The sequence below is a fragment of the Solanum stenotomum genome, chromosome 2 (genome assembly GCF_019186545.1).
Source record: "Solanum stenotomum isolate F172 chromosome 2, ASM1918654v1, whole genome shotgun sequence".
In the NCBI taxonomy this organism is placed as follows: domain Eukaryota; kingdom Viridiplantae; phylum Streptophyta; class Magnoliopsida; order Solanales; family Solanaceae; genus Solanum; species Solanum stenotomum.
The window spans coordinates 6,678,968-6,697,101 of record NC_064283.1 but is presented as its reverse complement, the minus strand read 5'-3'; the positions used below and the strand labels follow the sequence as shown (position 1 = coordinate 6,697,101).

General features: G+C 36.1%; 3 protein-coding genes and 1 pseudogene across 3 annotated transcripts in view; 2 read left to right on the top strand and 2 right to left on the bottom strand.

The window, feature by feature from the left end:
• Positions 1 to 18,134, bottom strand: part of LOC125854853 (receptor like protein 21-like) — a 134,203-nt gene that overhangs the window by 100,379 nt on the left and 15,690 nt on the right.
• LOC125854855 (VIN3-like protein 2) lies at positions 1,389 to 7,039 on the top strand. Its single transcript, XM_049534439.1, has 4 exons — positions 1,389 to 1,699; positions 3,273 to 3,900; positions 4,377 to 4,699; positions 5,921 to 7,039. Exons 1-4 carry the CDS (start codon positions 1,681 to 1,683, stop codon positions 6,736 to 6,738), a joined length of 1,788 nt encoding a protein of 595 aa, XP_049390396.1. The 5' UTR covers positions 1,389 to 1,680; the 3' UTR covers positions 6,739 to 7,039.
• On the bottom strand, positions 7,475 to 12,416 carry LOC125854863 (protein SICKLE-like; annotated as a pseudogene).
• LOC125854861 (uncharacterized) lies at positions 12,580 to 17,885 on the top strand. Its single transcript, XM_049534447.1, has 3 exons — positions 12,580 to 12,711; positions 14,863 to 15,122; positions 16,476 to 17,885. The coding sequence occupies exons 1-3, from the start codon at positions 12,687 to 12,689 to the stop codon at positions 17,556 to 17,558; spliced, it is 1,368 nt and encodes a 455-aa protein (XP_049390404.1). The 5' UTR covers positions 12,580 to 12,686; the 3' UTR covers positions 17,559 to 17,885.

Sequence of the window (18,134 nt, the reverse complement as noted above, 5' to 3'; positions counted from 1 at the left end):
TATATATGTATATAAAAAAGTGTATACATGAATTTTTCCAAAATAATTACAATTGTTGTTGTTTTTGCTTGTTGCTATTATTTCTTATTTTATTATTTTCTAAGTCGAAGATCTACTAGAAATAACCTCTCTACCTTTTTAAGATAGGACAAAAGTTTGTGTACATTATATTTTTGGGAAAAGGGTCTGAAAAATACTTTAACTTTGGCCGAAATTGCTGTTACGATACCAAACTTTATGGAGGACCTTTTACCCCCCTACATTATTTAATAGTGTATTTTAAAGGTATATGTGTGCCCACGTGGACACATTACTATTTAAAATGATGCAATATTTATGATGTCCACGTAGGCACATATATACCTTTAAAATACACTATTAGTACAAGGGGTAAAAGGTCATTTCCAAAGTTTGGTATCGTAACAGCAATTTCGACCAAAGTTGAACTATTTTTCGAACCCTTTTCCCTATATTTTTTGCAGATTTTAAATGTGAGATTACATTTGATTTGTTGTTGTACCTCTGACTACCTTTAATTATTTCGATGTACGGCTATAAAAAAAGATTAAAATATGGACAAACCCATAAACTTGTCATTAAATTTATTTAAACACTCAAATTATAATTTATTTTAAATGGACATTTAACCACATGATAAAGTGTCCATATTATATACTCTTAGTTCAATTTTTGATTTATTCTTTTTGCACATGCTCTTAAGCATCTATTAAGTACTTAACCATATAAAACATCTCATTTAACTATACACATCAGTATCAATTGAAACAACTTCATATATTACAACATATTGAGGTTATTAGGTTAATGCTTATAAATAAAAAATGTGACATATTTTAAGTGTAATTTTATCACGAGCACTTGAAAATACACTATATCTTTTTCTTTTCTGAAGTTAAATCGAAAGTACTCCGTTAGTATTCTACTTTTCTTTTTATCCGTTTAAACACTTTTTGCTTCTAACATTCCAAATGGCATGTTTAATACAATAATATTAAATAATATTTTGATACATTCTACATATCTTTTATCTAAAATCATCAAAATTCAAAAACGTTCATTACTTTTTTAAACTCTATACCAACTCAAAACATATAAAAAAAAACTAAGACGAAAAAAGTACTCGTATCTAATAAGATCAATTTATCACGTGTTCAGACGTCCAATCACGACAAATGAGAGAAGTGAGAAGCGCGTGGTAAACTAAACCATGCAGAGGCCGTTTCCTTTTTGTTTGTTTATAGGGTAAAAAATAAATAGCAGGCGGGTCCCTTATTAATCTCTCATTCGCTTTCACATTCTGAAAATCACCTCCATAATCTGACATCCATGGCTACAACATATACTCTAATAATAATTATTATTTTTACTTATTCCTCTTTTTCCTATCCAACTTTTTAATGCTTACCCTTCACTCTTTACCCCCTAACCTCTACAACACCCCACCCACAACTTGCCTCTTTCACGCACACACAGAGAAAAAAGTAGTAAACAATGTTGTTCTTGTTTTGAGATTTTCTTGATCTCATAAAGATGGAGTCTTTTTACCTGCATTGTTGTATTTTGGGTCAGTTTGTGAGTTTTTACTAAGTGGGGTTTGGTTATTTTGTTTGATTTGTAAGAATGAGAAAGGAATAGGGCAGTGGAGTTTTTTCTTCTGCTATGGAGTCTGCATTATCAGGTATTAAGGGTTTATTATTATTATTTTTTTATGGGGTTGTTGTATTTTACTGTGTAGAGCTGATGATGGGTGATGGGCATGTCTAATGTTTTATTGGTGGTGGGTTTTGTCTCTTTCCTCTGGGTGCTTTTTTAAAAAATTTGGACTTGATATACTCTTGTTAGTTTTTTTATTATGATGATTTAGGTCCTTAAAGTTTTGTACTTGACAATGTAAGTTGAGTTTAGAGTACATTTGGATCAGCTTGATTTCTCTACTTGTTTCTTCGTAGATAAATTTCTCCACTACGTTTTATAAGCAGCTAGGAAAGATCCTATCTGTGTTTTAAGTAACAACAACATCAACGTATCCGGTGTAGTTACACAAGTGAGGTTTGGGGAGGGTAAAGCATACACAGACCTTCTATCTGTGTTTTATGCTTAAAGTGCAGTCATTTTTCTTATTTCTGATGCAAGAGAAGCTTGAGCATACTTAGGCTGACTATAGACTATAGAGTATGCAAGTGATATAAGGATGTGGCAGTTCCGTTATGGTGGAGAATTGGCAGCAACCACATATAGAAGGATGCAATATTATGTCGATAAGCTAATGGTTTTTTTGGTTCATTTAGCACGTTATACAAGAAACCAAATTAGAAAAAGAAAGAATGAATCTAATGAGGTGTTGATTGATCACATTTACAACGTTTCATCCTTGGTGAAAGGAGGGTATTCGGTAGAGAACTAGAGAGAATCCAATTATCCTGATCACCTATGAGCGATAGAGATTATCAAATAGGGAAAATTTCTCTTGAATGGTGTTAGCTAGGGTGCATTAGCTATTGGACTTGTGGACATAGGATATCACATAGCTAACTTTTGTCTTCAGAGCTTTCCTTTTTTTCAATAACAACTTCCGGCTTGGCATTATGGAACTGGGCAGTTTGGTAGTTTCTTCCTTTAAATTGTTAATATCATACTTGTATTATGTAAAAATGTGGAGAAAGGGGTAGTGGTGCAGTTTGCTAGCACATAGGTATCACAGCTTCTGAGTGATTTTGAATTGACGAGTTTGACCTATCTCACTTCAATCAATAGTTTGGCGTTGAGGTGTAGTTGATTGATATATACACTTGTAAGATACATACTAGCTAACTCATAAATACACATCTTCATAAGTTCTTGTGATTAACATTGTGCAGGATCAATTTTCACCGTGACATCTGTTAATTTGANGGTGTAGTTGATCGATATATACACTTGTACAGATACATACTAGCTAACTCATAAATACACATCTTCATAAGTTCTTGTGATTAACGTTGTGCAGGATCAATTTTCACCGTGACATCTGTTAATTTGACCTGATAAATCTCGTGTGGCTTTGACTACCACATTCTTTATAGTAGTCACCCCTTTATATTCTAGATCTGTATAGTTTTGCTTTCACTGTTCTGTTTCACTATACTTGGGATATCTCAGTGTGCTAAAACACATGATAGTTCTAGTAACAAATCAAGAGGGTCGGTACAGGTATTTGAAGTTGAATTGTGATGCTCAAATTTGATTTAATTGATACCGAGGTCCCTTTTCAGGTCTCGTTCTCGATCCCTGTAAATTTAGCCAATTGAGTATGGAAGATAAAAGACAGTTAGTACATGAAATTTCTCAATGTCCTGAAGATGCGCCGAAGATCTTGAGTTCGTTGACCAGAAAAGAACTTCTAGAGATTATATGTGCTGAGATGGGCGAAGAGAGAAAATACTCTGGCTACACAAAATTCAAAATGATAGATCACCTTTTAAAGCTGGTTTCCTGTAAGTCTAACACAGATACTGGTCCTACCTTCAAAAGGCAGCGGACGCAAGAATATCAATGTCAACCTTTCGTTCAGATTGATGAAGTTAATCGGGAGATGGAAAGCAAAACCCAGGTCCTACTCTGTCATAATCTGGTATGTAGAGCTACTCTTGAAAGAGATGATGTTTTCTGCAAACGATGTTCTTGCTGCATTTGTCATCAGTACGATGATAATAAAGACCCTAGCTTGTGGTTAACCTGTGATTCTGATTCTCAAGATGAAATTAAGCCATGTGGATTGTCATGCCATCTAGAATGTGCACTTGAGCACGAACAATCAGGCATATTGAAGAATTGCATCAATCCAAATTTGGATGGAGATTTCTATTGTGTTTCTTGTGGAAAAATTAACGGGCTAATGAGGTATTTACCTTCTCTTTAACCAGTAACATATGTGTGTTTAGCAGAAAGGTAGATCCAGGAATGTGGATTATACATGGTAGTTCATTTTTCTTTACCATGTTTTGCTCCAACGGTGATTTTCTTGCTACCACTGATCCCTCATCTGCATGCTCTTTTCCTTTTGGAAATGTGTGCCTGTCTGTATTAGGAAGTAATGGACCTTATATAACATCCTCGTTAACACAGAAGATATATAAAAAAACTGTGGAATGGTCTGTAGTTTCTGCCAATGGCTATATTTTTGCCCAAAAAAAAGTCTGATAGGGAACGTTTCTGTGTGTTCACATCAGCAGAGGAAAATGTCAATTTTAATTTATTTATTTTGCTTTCAATGCGTATCTTTTTAGTAATCCAAACAAATTTAATGGCAATTTTTTTTTTAATTCGATGGTTTATCTCACACACAAGAAAAACTAACCTGATATGAGTTGTTTTAGAACCTTGAGAAAACAATTGATGACAGCAAAGGAGGCGAGAAGAGTTGATGTGCTGTGTTTAAGAATCTCTCTGAGCCATAAAATCCTAGAGAAAACTGAGAAATACAAAGGACTGCTGAAAGTTGTTGAATTGGCTGCTGAGATGCTGAAGAACGAAGTAGGGCCTCTTGCACAGGCATCAGAGAAAATGGATCGCAGGATAGTGAACAGGCTTTCTTGCGGTACTGCAGTTCAGAATCTGTGTGGCTCTGCAGTGGGCACTTTTGATTCCATGTTTCAGAATCAATTCTCTAGTCATACGAAAAAGGAAGAGACTCTGATGTGTGAGTATTCTTAGTCAATTTATTATTGAATATCTGCATGTCAATAGCTCTACTACTGTTTACTTCTGGAAAAACACAGACCTGGAAGGAAACAAGTTACGATAGTGTAATGTTTGACAAGGAAGTCTCGCATTTATCATTGCAATAGTATCTTCTTTTTTTTCTTTTTGATGAAGTAAGTAGATTCATTTCAAGGCATCAAGAAGATGCAAGCTTTACAAGGATAGATCAGTTAAGCTCACAAAAAAAAGATTTGTAGCCTCTTTCTAAGCTATAGAGCTAACAAAATCCAAGAAGAGTTCTAAATTATTTACAGGGGTTAGTTTGGACCAACTAAAAAGGCTAACTAGACATCTGCCTCGCAAAAGATTTCTAGAAGTTGAAATTCCATCAAAACATCTTTTGTTCCTCTCTGACCATAAACACCAAAAGATAACACCAGGGATCATCATCGACATACTCTTGATGGCTTTCTCAACATCCCGTGAACTCCAACTTTCAAGAGCATCCCTAACAGAGAAAGGCATGACCCAGGAAAGACCAAAAAAGCAACAAAACATATTCCAGAGGTCTGAGGCAGCTGGGCAGTGCAGTAGCCAGTGGTTGACATTTTCTGTGTGCTTGTGGCAGAAATAGCATCGGTTAGCAAGCTGGAGTTTCCTTTTGGAGAGATTATCCTGTGTGAGGCATGAGTTATGCAGTGCAGTCCAACAGATGCAATAGTATCTTCAAGTTTAAACTTCGACTTTCATATTGTGGGATATTTGTAGAGAGAGTTCTATGAAATAATACCGAAGCTTTTGCAAGAAGTTCCAGCCACACAATTAAAGATAGATTTCTATTTTCATGAGAATCTGGAAGCATGCAAGCCTAACTGATATGTTATCGTTGTCTTCTTCATCTTTCTGTTNATGTTTGACAAGGAAGTCTTGCATTTATCATTGCAATAGTATCTTCTTTGTTCAAGTTTAAACTTCGACTTTCATATTGTGGGATATTTGTAGAGTTCTATGAAATAACCGAAGCTTTTGCAAGAAGTTCCAGCCACACAATTAAAGATAGATTTCTATTTTCATGAGAATCTGGAAGCATGCAAGCCTAACTGATATGTTATCGTTGTCTTCTTCATCTTTCTGTTCTGCGTACATTACTTATTCTGCATAGGACTATATCTGTGCACTACTGATTTCACCTTTTGCTTTTATTGAACACTCTTGACAGCTTGCCGGATACATTTTGAGGAGCAATCTCCATCTAAAGTAACGATTGTCTTTGAATATGATGATTGTATGCTGAAAGAACTTATGGGCTTCAAATTGTGGTATCGGAAGTCCACAACAAACAAATATCCCGACGAGGCAACTTTTATTGCACTAAGCCCTGTGAAGAGATTTAAGCTGGATGGTCTTGATCCTTTGACACAGTACTTCTGCAAGGTTTCTTTCTTCAACAAGGCAGCGACTTTGGGGGTTCAGGAGGTGAATTGGGTTACACCTGCTGTACAGACAAGCTACAAGTCAGGTTCAGATAATGCTACTATAGATAGTACACTGATGCATGCTGAGTCAATGAGTTCTACTGACCACAAACTAACAACTTATGATCCAAAACCATGCTCCCTGAATGACATTGAAAGCCAAGCTAATGCATTTCCTATATCCCCTCTTCCCAAGATGCACATTCCTTTACCTAGTCCACTTTCAAGTGCACCTGCCACACCTTGCCAAACTAATGCATCAAAGGAAGTGCAATTGAGTGGCATAGGACAAGTGAAGGTAAGTGATTATGAGTACTCTGTAGGGATCATCAAGGAGTTGGAACATGAAGGGCTCATAGAAATAGATTTCAGAGTGAAGTTCTTGACTTGGTTCAGCTTGAAAGCCACAACACAAGAAAGAAAGGTTGTTCGAGTCTTTATAGACACCTTTGTCGATGACCATTCAAGTTTGGCAGGGCAACTCATGGATACATTCATGGATGAGATATGCAGGGAGCAGAAAGTTGACCTACATGCAATCTACAGTAAATTCTGGCATTAAACAAACATCTACTTTATGAAATTAGCTAGGGGATAAAATTTGCACAGTTGATTCGATGCTACTAACCAATCTTTGACAACTTATGCTCTGAAACTTATTCTTGTGAATCATATCCATAGCTGTTATCGCTAGAGATAAAAGAGAGGTGAATCTGTTTTGTGCATGAAACTCAATCTTGAAGTAAACCTGTTATCTGAACAGGCTTTGATGTTGTTGAAGGATAACATTTCCAGAAAGATGGGAAACCTTTTTCATGAACCAAATGTTTGTGGATACAAGTAATTAGGGGAGAAATGTAATCACTTTATCAGAAGAAAAATGAAAAAGAACTAGGGGAGAAATGTTAAGATAATTTTTTTGGATCCAAATATGACCATGAAGGATATGTTTCTATTAAAAAAATAGATCATTTTCTGGATGTTTGGTTACTGAAAATGCTTTCTCACTAGCCCTTTTCCTTACAACTATCTATAACTTGGAACTTTATTACTTGCTCAAACTAATATTAGACATTATTATTAATCTCTAGTACTAAAAAAATTTCAAAACACTATCAGATTTGCTAGAATTGTTACTACTCGTTAATATATATACTTTTTCAAAAATTATTTCACTCACTTACCAAACACCATTTTTCGAAAAATATTCTCCATAAAAAGTAACTTCCGCCGTACCAAAGACAAACATAATCTTCTTCCAATATCAATGTAATTTCTTTGGTAAATGCAACAGGAACCAATATCTGTACTCTGAGTTCACAGTTCCAAAAAGAAATCAAACCTGAGTGCATAAAATCTGTTTCACTCCAAAGATATCAAGAGCTAGTCAATATTGACATGGATTAGAACTTATTAGGCGTCGATGATAGCTTAAAATGAGCAGGAAACTATACAGATTTGGTTTGGACTATAGCTCAACTTACTATTTGCAGAAACTACAGGAGTATCAAGACATAAAAATAACTAAAACGTTCAAGCATCAAAAGCTTTATGTGTCAGATTCATTATTCACAGTGTCTTCGCCAGCTGCTTCATTGAATGCGGCAGCCAGATATTCAGCGAGACTTTTCTGGGGAGTGGATTTTGTTGGAGTCTCTCCAAGTTTAGCCCTTTTTGCGCTGATGGAGTTGGGAAGCCAGGTTTTCAGACAGTCCTGTGTATTGCCACGTGGCTTCCAAATAACCGGCTTCAATGCTTTCCATGGGTCTTCCACCATTGACTTATGATAGTAAAATTTGAATCTACCCTTGCCTCCTCTTGAACCTTGGTAAGCCTTGCTTCTGAATCCTGAACCTTGGTAGGGGCTACCTTGCCCATAATGGCTACCAGCTGAGGAGAACCATGGCTGGAATTGCCACCAATTTGCGGTGAATTAGGCAAAGAGTAGTTGTTAGGTGTGCCAAGAGAACTATCCAACGAGCTATCCAAAGTGGAGTTCCCCGGTGGGGTGCAAAAGGGATTAGTTTTCCTACGGATTCCAAGAGAAATGGCATTGACTCCTCGTGGCCAATACGTTCTTTGAGCCGAGTTATAGTTGCCTTGAGCATGATAAGCTGGAGAACCAGCATTCATAGGTCCTGAAAAAAAAAAGATTAGACAAGGGTCTAGATTGATATGTGAGAAATATATGAAAAGAATATTATTGAATTGTTGTTGTGTCTACATTATTACATTGAGATCCGACACTAGAATACAATCCTTTACTAAGTAGGATACTATTCCTATTTCTATTTGTATTCTTATTCCTATTCTAAATAGGATTGTATAAACTATAAACCTATTTCTATTCTAATAGATTGTATAAACCTATTCATGTTCTAACAGATACTACATAAACGCAAAGAATAGAATAGTGATTATTCCACACCATGATTAACCAAAGTTATTGCATCAAAAAACATTCCAAACCAGACCTACTACCTTCTGTTAAAAGGTTGCCTCAAAATCATCAGATTCAAGATTCATATTCCTCATTTTTCATGCTAATTGGATGCTCGTCATTTGCAAAAGTTATGCAGATGGCAGAATAATTTACTCTCCAATAGGTATTAGGAATCATTTCGGACAAACCAGCCTCTCTCCAGGAGAGGAGCTAAAGGAACCCACTCCAAATTCTAGGAAAGAGAAATACATTTCATACTAACATGCTACCATTTGTTTTTGCATAAGCTTCTCCACTAAATTCATCTATCCTGGCAAGGGCACAAAATTTAACTGATAGGACAAACTTAAAATGAGCAGCATCGCTGACATGATTTCATCTGATTAATTTCCTTTTCTTTAAAATACTTTAAAACAGAGCCATACATCGTACATAAATGAGAGCAAAGCTATGAGAACATGGTCAATACCTTTGGTAGCATCAGTAGCAATCAGCTTTTGTTTTGCCACATACTATCCTGATCAATAATCACAAAACTACTACATATATTGATACCCTTTCCCTATGTTGACAAGAATCTGTTGTTAAGTGAACTAATTAACCATTTCCTTTTCTTTTTTTTTTTGTTTTTTTAGTAAATGATTAAGTTGCTTAGTGAAGCAACTTTCTTCTCATTCTTTTGAAATCATAAATGAAGTCGGGTTGGGGTGGAGTTGTTGAAGTAGAGGTCTCACACCTTCTCGTCCTCTACTCATAGGCCTCAATTACACCAATCCTGAACTATGTCCATCCAAGTATTCAAGCTACATCATACCACCTAGTCCCTTTTAATCTTCATGGCAATCTCTACATTCACAGCTTGAAAAGGTAAAAGAGGGTCCTTTATTAAGAAGAGACGAAGTAAAAGAAGGTTTTTAAGTCTGTTCTTGGACTTCCTTTCTTTGGGAGTAGGATCTTGTACCTTATTTGTGCAATCTAGAGTTTACCAATATATCCCTGACAAATCATGAAATACAATACAAATTTAAATTGGTAAGCTTCTGGATGTTAGGGAACAATACCCAGATGGGTGTTTGCAAGTACATTTATTTTTTAAAAATGACTACATTCCAGCTTTATGAATTAGTAGCAACTTTTGTATCTAAATCCAACACAACTAAAGAAGAAAGTGATTCCACTAACCTTTGATTTTTTTAATGATTTCACTTTTCTTAAGTCTTAAAATTCTCTTTAACTAGCAAAAATATTTCAGTGAGGTTAAGAGAGTACTCATCCAACTTTACCGGCAACATTCTATCCCTTGCAATTGTGAGATAAACATAACTGAAATTATATATAGAAAATAACATGATATATCCATCTCAATATTTGACCTATTTACTATGTAACTCATCTCAGAAGACTAACCTTTTTCTTTAAATGGGAAAGAACTTTTTTGGTGACAAGTAAAGGAATTAAATAGTTCAAGGCCAGAAGCTCCAGAAAACTATATTGACATATAGGACTGTCGCTTTATATTATTTTGAATTTGATATAGCATCTTCATACCCATAATATTTTTAAACTATTAGTTTAACATATCTCCAGGAACTCCAGTGTAACAATTCATACAAACTTTCTTCTTTTATCCTTGGAGGTCAACCTTGGTTTTCTTTGGTGTAGAGGGAATAACAGATGGAACAATAAGCAAATAGATAAATTAATAAGCCATACAGTCCGTACACTCAGGTTTGCCTACAATTACTTTGCAGCATAGAATCTAAATTGGCATCTCAGCCATCATCAGGGAGAAGTTTTTTTTTTATCAAGACACTCCACTACTTGCCTAACATACTGTAGCAGCTTATAGATAGTTTAATCGTCTTATTACCACATGGGTACTATGCAAAAGAAAAGATCAGTTTTCATAGTCAACACATTTGTTTAATTTTTGGCAAATCATAGTCTTTTTCTTCCAAAAATGATACCCGGCCATTTGACACATCTCCCTTTTGAAGCCAGAATTGATTTTCCTTGATACCTAACATAGTGCGTGAAAGGATCCCTATCACTCTCATTATTTCAACTGAACAAAGAACCAAATTTCAGATGAGACTCAACAACAACAAACCCAATGTAATCCCACAGGTGGGGTCCGAGAAGGGTAGAGTGTACGTAGACCTCTTACCCTTGCCTAGACATATCCTACCTAATCACCGCACCCCAATACTTCTTAGGCCTATCTCTACCCCTTCTCAAGCCCACAACGAACAATATCCCACACCTCCTAACTGGGGCATCTGCACCTCTCCTTCCCACATGCCTGAACCATCTCAGCCTCACTTCCCACATCATATAAAGACTCAACCTTGCCAAAAGTTGAACCTAATCGAGTCTTTGGGATCTTGAAAAGGCATTACACTTTACAGTTACAAACTGGTAAAAACTTAACTCAAAGATGTGGATTCTCTCCATGGCTTTAGAATAACAACAAAAACAACCACACATCAACTCCAAACTAGTTGGGGTCGGCATATGAATCCTTAACATCCATTCCGCTCCATCCACCTCGTTTCATTCCAATACTTTCTCTCAATGGTTCTACATTAACCTAAAATCTATTTTAAGTTCAGCAAGATAAATTGCCCCTAAAGCACCTTGTACTTGCAAAAGAAACACAGGAATCCACAAAGTAATACATATAACACCAAACATCTATGAATAACTTTTGCAGAAGTGCAGCCATATAAAGGGAAAAAAGAAACATAAACTTCAAGAAAGAACATGTAATTACTTGGAGACGTGTTACACGGTTGTGAAACCTGAGGGCTGAGATTGTTCATTTTGTTGTTGGCAGAGAAAGTTGCCATGGGGTCAGTGTAGTAGTCAAATCTAGGCCTTGGCTCATCCTTCCCAGAGGCAGCTGAAGGAGTTTCAATCAATGGATTGGTAAGGCCGTGATTATGGGGTCCTCCAATAGAATTTTGTTCTTCATTGTTATCTCCAGCCTCTGCAGCTTCCTTTCGGATTGCTTTCAGCCTCTCCTTTCTCTTTTATGATTCCTCCATTCTTTATATCTGAGTTCTTATCAAGAATCCAATCCAAACTATCACTTAACAAAAATTCCCAAAAACTTAAACTTTTAGCCAAATAGGACTAGTGGGTGTGTGAATATGGCAATATGCACATCTATATGTATACACAGATAAAAAGATTCAATATGAATTATACCATGACCAATAACACAAAAAATTCCAAAAAAAGATCCAATTTTAAGCCAAACAGGGCTAGTGGATGTGTGAATATGAACATGTATATGTATACACAGATAAAAAAAATAAATCAACCTGAACTATTCCTTTAACCAAAACTACAAAAAGATAATCCCAAAAGCTCCAACTTTTAGCCAAATAGGGCTAGTGGGTGTGTAAATATAATCATTCTATATGTATACACAGATAAAAAGATTCATTATGACTATTCTTTAACCAAAAATACAAAAAATTCCAAAAGAAAAAAAATCAAACTTTCAGCCAAATAGGGATTGTGAATGTGTGAATATGCACATCTATATAAATGCCCAGTAACCAAATAAGGCAAGTGGGCGTGTGAATATGCACATCTATATGAATACCCAGATGATTTTTTTTTTTTTTTTAACCAAATAAGGCAAGTGGGTGTGTGAATATGCACATTATATGAATACCCAGATGAAAAAAAATTCAATTTTTAACCAAATAAGGCAAGTGGGTGTATGTATATTTGGGGGTTTTAGGGTTGGAGGGTGTGCTTGTATGTTGCTGGAAATTTGAAGGTTGAAGTGGAAAGATAGGAGAAAATGTTTCAAATTCCTAGAATCCAATGGCTTTTATATTTGCTCATTCAATTTCCACTTTTACCCTTTAAGATGATGAGAATAACATTTCTGTCCCCCTCTTCCTTCCAGGTGGCTCAAAAGTTTGATGGGTATTTATGGAATTTTTTCAGAGAATAAATACCATGTTCAATTTTTTCCTTCTATAAAAACAAAAACATTGGGTTTCTACTCATTCTCTTCTTTGGTCTTTGGTAATAGCAACAATACCAAAATGGCGAACAACGAGAGCATCAGAAGTATGTTTTTTTTCTCCTTTTTATGTCTTGAATTTTCTTGTAATATTTTCTTACTTTTCTAGGATCAATTGAATTCAGTGTTTGATATGCAAATCAAGAAGAAAAAGCCTCAGATTCTTGTTTGCATTTTTTATTTTTTTTGAGTTTTTATGTGCTTGGTGAATTTTGGTTTCTGATGAAAATTTTGTTAAGAAAGAGCAAGGAGGAAAAAAGGTGAAATCTTTGTTAGAGGGGAAAGAAAAATCCTAAGTTTGTTAAGTTCTAAAAGAAGTTAATTTTGGCTAATACATTTGGGTTTAATGGGTAGTTGAGGTATATGGTGATTTGGTGTTTGGTTTGCTTGTTTATCTGTGATAAATGTAGTAGTTTTGAACTGTGTTTGTAGTTTATAAAGATTTAATACTTGATTCAGAAAAACAAAAAGGTATGTATAGCTTTTAGTCTATTTGGGAAATCTAGGTATGTAGCTCTACAGTATTGGATATTTGAGTTGCATTTTCCTCTGGTAATAGGCATTTTGTTCGCCTCTTTCTGTTAAGCTCAACAGATTGTACTGTGTAGCTAATTTACATGAACATATAAATTTCAGCATCTATATAGGAATTTGTTTGCCCTCAAAGCACCTCAAGTTTCTTTTCCGCCATATAGTCCAAAACATACAACTAGGAATAGTCCTCCATATCATTTTCATCTTCGAATTTCCTTTGAAATACATCCCGCTGTTGATGAGAGCCCTAATGGTTGCTAGAATATGACCCATTTGATCGCAAGGATATTTTGAAAAAGAGATGTCAAAGGTGACCAGCGACCTCAAAAATGAAGGAATAAGTACCTGCTATCCTCAATTCCCTTCCCACAAAGGAGAAATCTGCTACATAACTACAAATGTCTTTTCTGTAATTCTTTTGTTTCAACATCCATTATGAGCAATATCCAACTGAAATGTACTATCTTATAAGGTATATTGGCTCCCCAAATTATCTTTAGAGGCCACGGAGGAAAACTTCCTGCCACTACCAAAAACTTCATAGTATGTACATAGAAAAAGCCATTTCTTTGTCCAGTCCATGGCAAGGAACCCTCATTTTCAGCATCATACCAGACTTAATTCTTACATCTAGTATAACAATGGTCATGATCGTTTAAGTTTGCATTCTACCTTTGTTGGGGCTAGCTAGAGCTTTCTCTTGTTGCAGTGGGAAGTGCTTATGTAAGGGTAGGATGTACGGGGACCTCACCCCTACCTTTGGGGGTAGATAGGCAAAGTACTTATGCAGTCTTTGATTAATTAATTTGTTTGAATAAGATATCTGATGAGAAGGGATGTTCCTCTGCCCTTTATTTAGGAGGTGTGTTCAAGAGATTTGAGACATATATCCTTGTCTAAATTGCTGAAACTGAAGGGTCGTTTGGTAGGGTGTATTAGAATAGTACCTGAATAGGATGTATCAGTAATGTTGGGATTAGTTATGTTGGAATTATTTCTTATCTACTGTTTGGTATTGTGTATTGAAGGGTGGTTCTGTCTTTAACCATGTATTAAGCCCTGGTATTGCTAATACCATGGGTTTCTATGTATTAGTTATACACCCTATAATAATGTATACCTATGTTGAAAACGCTACCAAACAAGGTATTAAATATTATCAAGGCTAATACATGTACTATTTTCTCTAATATGTCCTACCAAACAACCCCTGCGTGATGTAAAAGATTGGAGTATTCATACATATGCACCCCATTAAAGTTAGTAATTTTGTGCTAAAGACTCAACAAAGGTTGTTTAGCATAGTTCTTTTTTATTACTTCTCTACTTCGTATAATTTTGGATAGGTGCAATTATTTGTTTTTAGACAGGGATGTTAGGGTTTTAAAAGAGAGGAAAAGTAAATAAGGACAGTTTCGAATCCAAAATATTTACATAGTCTGATCCACAGGATTTGATGATCCCAATTCCTGAAATCTCAGACCTATAGACATATATATATATATATGTGCATGCCTTCTGTATTATTATTATTATTATTTTAAAATTGTTGAAAATCTAGTTCTCTTATCTTTACTTGTCACCTTTCTGCTTTAAAGCTGTCTTTATTGCTTATTGCTTGTTTTATTAACGGCGATGGTCACTTACTATTAAACATATTACAGGTGTGACAAGTTGTTATGTTTTCAAAAGCCGATTGCAAGAGTATGCACAGAAAGTTGGACTTCCTACCCCTGTTTATGAGACTATCAAGGAAGGCCCTTCTCATGAGCCTACATTTACGTCTACAGTGATTGTGAACAATGTTAGATATGATTCTCTACCTGGATTTTACAATCGCAAGGCGGCGGAGCAATCAGCTGCTGAAGTTGCACTCATGAGTCTTGGAAACTCTGGGTCAATGGAAAACCTTTCTCAGCCAGTGGTAATATGCTTTATCCTTCATCACTTAAGACAAAACAATTGTGCTTCTGCACTCTTATGCACTATGATCGTAACTGTTCCTGTATTCTAACCAGAAGCCATAGTGTCAAATCTAGCTTGTGCAAATACATATGTTACTTTTCAAGAAAAATTTGGCCATTGTCTTATGCTACTGTTTCCTCAATAATTTGCATCTTGGGTAACTTGTCCCATTTGAATTTCAATCTGTGGTGGCGGAAGGCTTCACTATGATGGCCAGCATCTTCATGCCAATAACTTACCTAGGCCAGTTCTTAATGATCTTAGTGTTTTAGTGAATGTATAACTTCCATTTTGTGGTGGAATGCCTTATTCGTCATTTTAGTCATCCGAGCTCCTTTCCTCCTCTCCCAGCAAGATATGACAGTTGAGTCTTTGAAGTCCTCTAAATTCCTGCAGCAGAAGCTGGTGAGGAATATCGCACAGAGCATAAATATAGGAAATGCTTTTAATTTGCATTCATGTTCCTGGATTTGAAACTAGACTGTTATTGTTACGGTTTGGGCAACCATTAGAAATAGCTCATGTGTTTCTTCCCTGGTTGTGTTAATTAAGTCCACAATGCAATGAAGATATGCTTTAGCATAACTACTCTAACTACCTTTAGGGGTTTATATGTTAGTTTGAAGTGTGTTAGATTGCTTCCTTCGCTACGTATGCAGTATCACGTGGATCCAGCTCTATGGCCTCCAGCGGACCCACATGTACAGGTGGGGGTGCACGTGCACCCGTTAACTTCGGAAAAAATCATGTGTATATATGTATATATATCTTGAGAAACTGGGATATAAATTAAGTGCACCCATGGAAAACATAGAAGCACACCTCGGGCCGCTGGTTTAAGCCAAAGTACCCAACCGTTAAAACGAACCCAACTTGACCACTGAACTATTATACTCAACTGTTTTAAGAAAGTTAAAGGCTTAAACTTATAAAATAACAAAGTAAAGTTCAAGTATTAGCTTAGAGCTCATGTTTGATCTATATATTTGTATTTAATATTTTTACTATTGTTCAAGCCATTAGTGACCAATTAAATACGACATTATCCCTTAATCATCATTGAAAGTTTCGCTAACGCCTAAATTAAGATAATAATTGGTGCATGTGCAGTCTTCAAATCCTGGGTTCGCATTTGATGACCTCTACAAGTTTGTATAATAGAGTAAACGTTTGTCTATGAAGAGACTTTAATTTTTATTTATTTTTAATTAGTTTAGTACTTTCGCTTGGTTGTTGTACTGTCAACTTTCAATTTTTCATGTGGTGGAAGTAATAAACCCTTCTATTTTGCGTTGTTTGGTGTATTTTTCAGCATGAAACAGGCTTGTGCAAAAATTTGTTGCAAGAGTATGCTCAGAAGATGAATTTTGCAATCCCACAATATGAATGCGAGAGGTATGACTCAGAAAGCAAAATTATATCATTTTCATGTACTGTTGACGTAGGGGGAATGAAATATATTGGAGCAGCAGCTAGAACAAAGAAGGAAGCAGAGATCAAAGCTGCTCGAACTGCATTGTTGGCCGTTCAGTCTAGCGGTTTTGCGCCTAACTATTCTTCATACACTGTCGTTCCAATGAAGAAGGTCACAGATTTGGCAATCAGCAACCAAGAGAGTGCAGCAGCTCTGAAACCAAAGAAACACAGATTCAAGAAAAAGCAGACGAGGAATGTTTCAGATGCCAGTTATCGTGTACGCACAAAGAGCACTGGTGACTCGGAAGTTCAGATGGTAAATCAAGCTAAACCAGAGATGCATGAAAATGCTGCTGTGACGACTCAAGGTACAGGATCTGGACCTGCACCTTTTGCAGGCACTATGGGTGATCTAGTTCCATCCAACAATTTGAGTTCTGATTATGGAACTTCAAATCTTGGAATCAACTCTCAGTGTGGTGGAGGAGTTACGACTGAGGGAAATGCCATTATTGGAGTTGAGCAAGTAACTTCAGAGGTGGCACCAGTTGCTTGGAACGACAACCTTCATGTACAGGACCTGCACCTTTTGCATGAAAATGCTGCTGTGATGACTCAAGGTACAGGATCTGGACCTGCACCTATTGGAGTTGCCATTATTGGAGTTGAGCAGGTAACTTCAGAGGTGGCACCAGTTGCTTGGAACGACAACCTTCATGTACAGGACCTGCACCTTTTGCATGAAAATGCTGCTGTGATGACTCAAGGTACAGGATCTGGACCTGCACCTTTTGCAGGCACTATGGGTGATCTAGTTCCATCCAACAACTGTGGTTCTGATTATGAAACTTCAAACCTTGGAATCAACTCTCAGTGTGGTGGAGGAGTTACAACTGAGGGAAATGCCGGTATTGGAGTTGAGCAGGTAACTTTAGAGGTGGCACCAATTGCTTGTAACGACAATCTTCATGTGCTATAGATGCAGATCAAGGACGAAGTACAAACATGGAGGCAGAAATAGCTTAAACATGTTTGTTTTGCAGGATTAGCTATATCAGATGGTGGGTACAAGAACAGTTTAGATTATAGAGAATACATAGGCCGCTCAAAAAAAATTCGCGAGTTGGTTAAGCTTTTCATTGGAACATCCAGATTGAATGGATTGTTGATGGCGTGCTTTCGCCATAGTGTTATAGCTTTTATAGTTACTAGTACATGCCAAATGTGTGGTGTAGTTGGCACAGTCACAGGTGCATGAATCAGTCTTGACATTACTTGGTTTACTTCATTTGCTTGAACATTTGATTTGCAATTTGATAAGTTAACCTGTTTTATGACAATATTTAAGTATTTATGCTGTCATTTACAATTTGAAGAAGCAACATATATAGATATAGGAGCAGTTACCAGTCTTTACTTCATTTTGTTCTATCTTTCCCCTCTTTTTTATGTTCCATTTATTTGAATCCCACATTCCAGGTAAGCTCATGATCCTTTGGACAAAAACCTTGTGTACTCATAAGTTGTGAATCGGGAATTTAAACTCTATGAGTTC

Excerpts from the sequence above, each read along its gene's own strand:
- LOC125854855 (XM_049534439.1), top strand. Across the intron at positions 3,901-4,376 it reads AAAATTAACGGGCTAATGAG|AACCTTGAGAAAACAATTGA; the intron begins GTATTTACCTTC and ends GAGTTGTTTTAG. Across the intron at positions 4,700-5,920 it reads AAAGGAAGAGACTCTGATGT|CTTGCCGGATACATTTTGAG; the intron begins GTGAGTATTCTT and ends CACTCTTGACAG.
- LOC125854861 (XM_049534447.1), top strand. The coding sequence starts at position 12,687 with ATGGCGAACAACGAGAGCATCAGAA. Across the intron at positions 12,712-14,862 it reads GAACAACGAGAGCATCAGAA|GTGTGACAAGTTGTTATGTT; the intron begins GTATGTTTTTTT and ends AACATATTACAG. Across the intron at positions 15,123-16,475 it reads AAAACCTTTCTCAGCCAGTG|CATGAAACAGGCTTGTGCAA; the intron begins GTAATATGCTTT and ends TGTATTTTTCAG.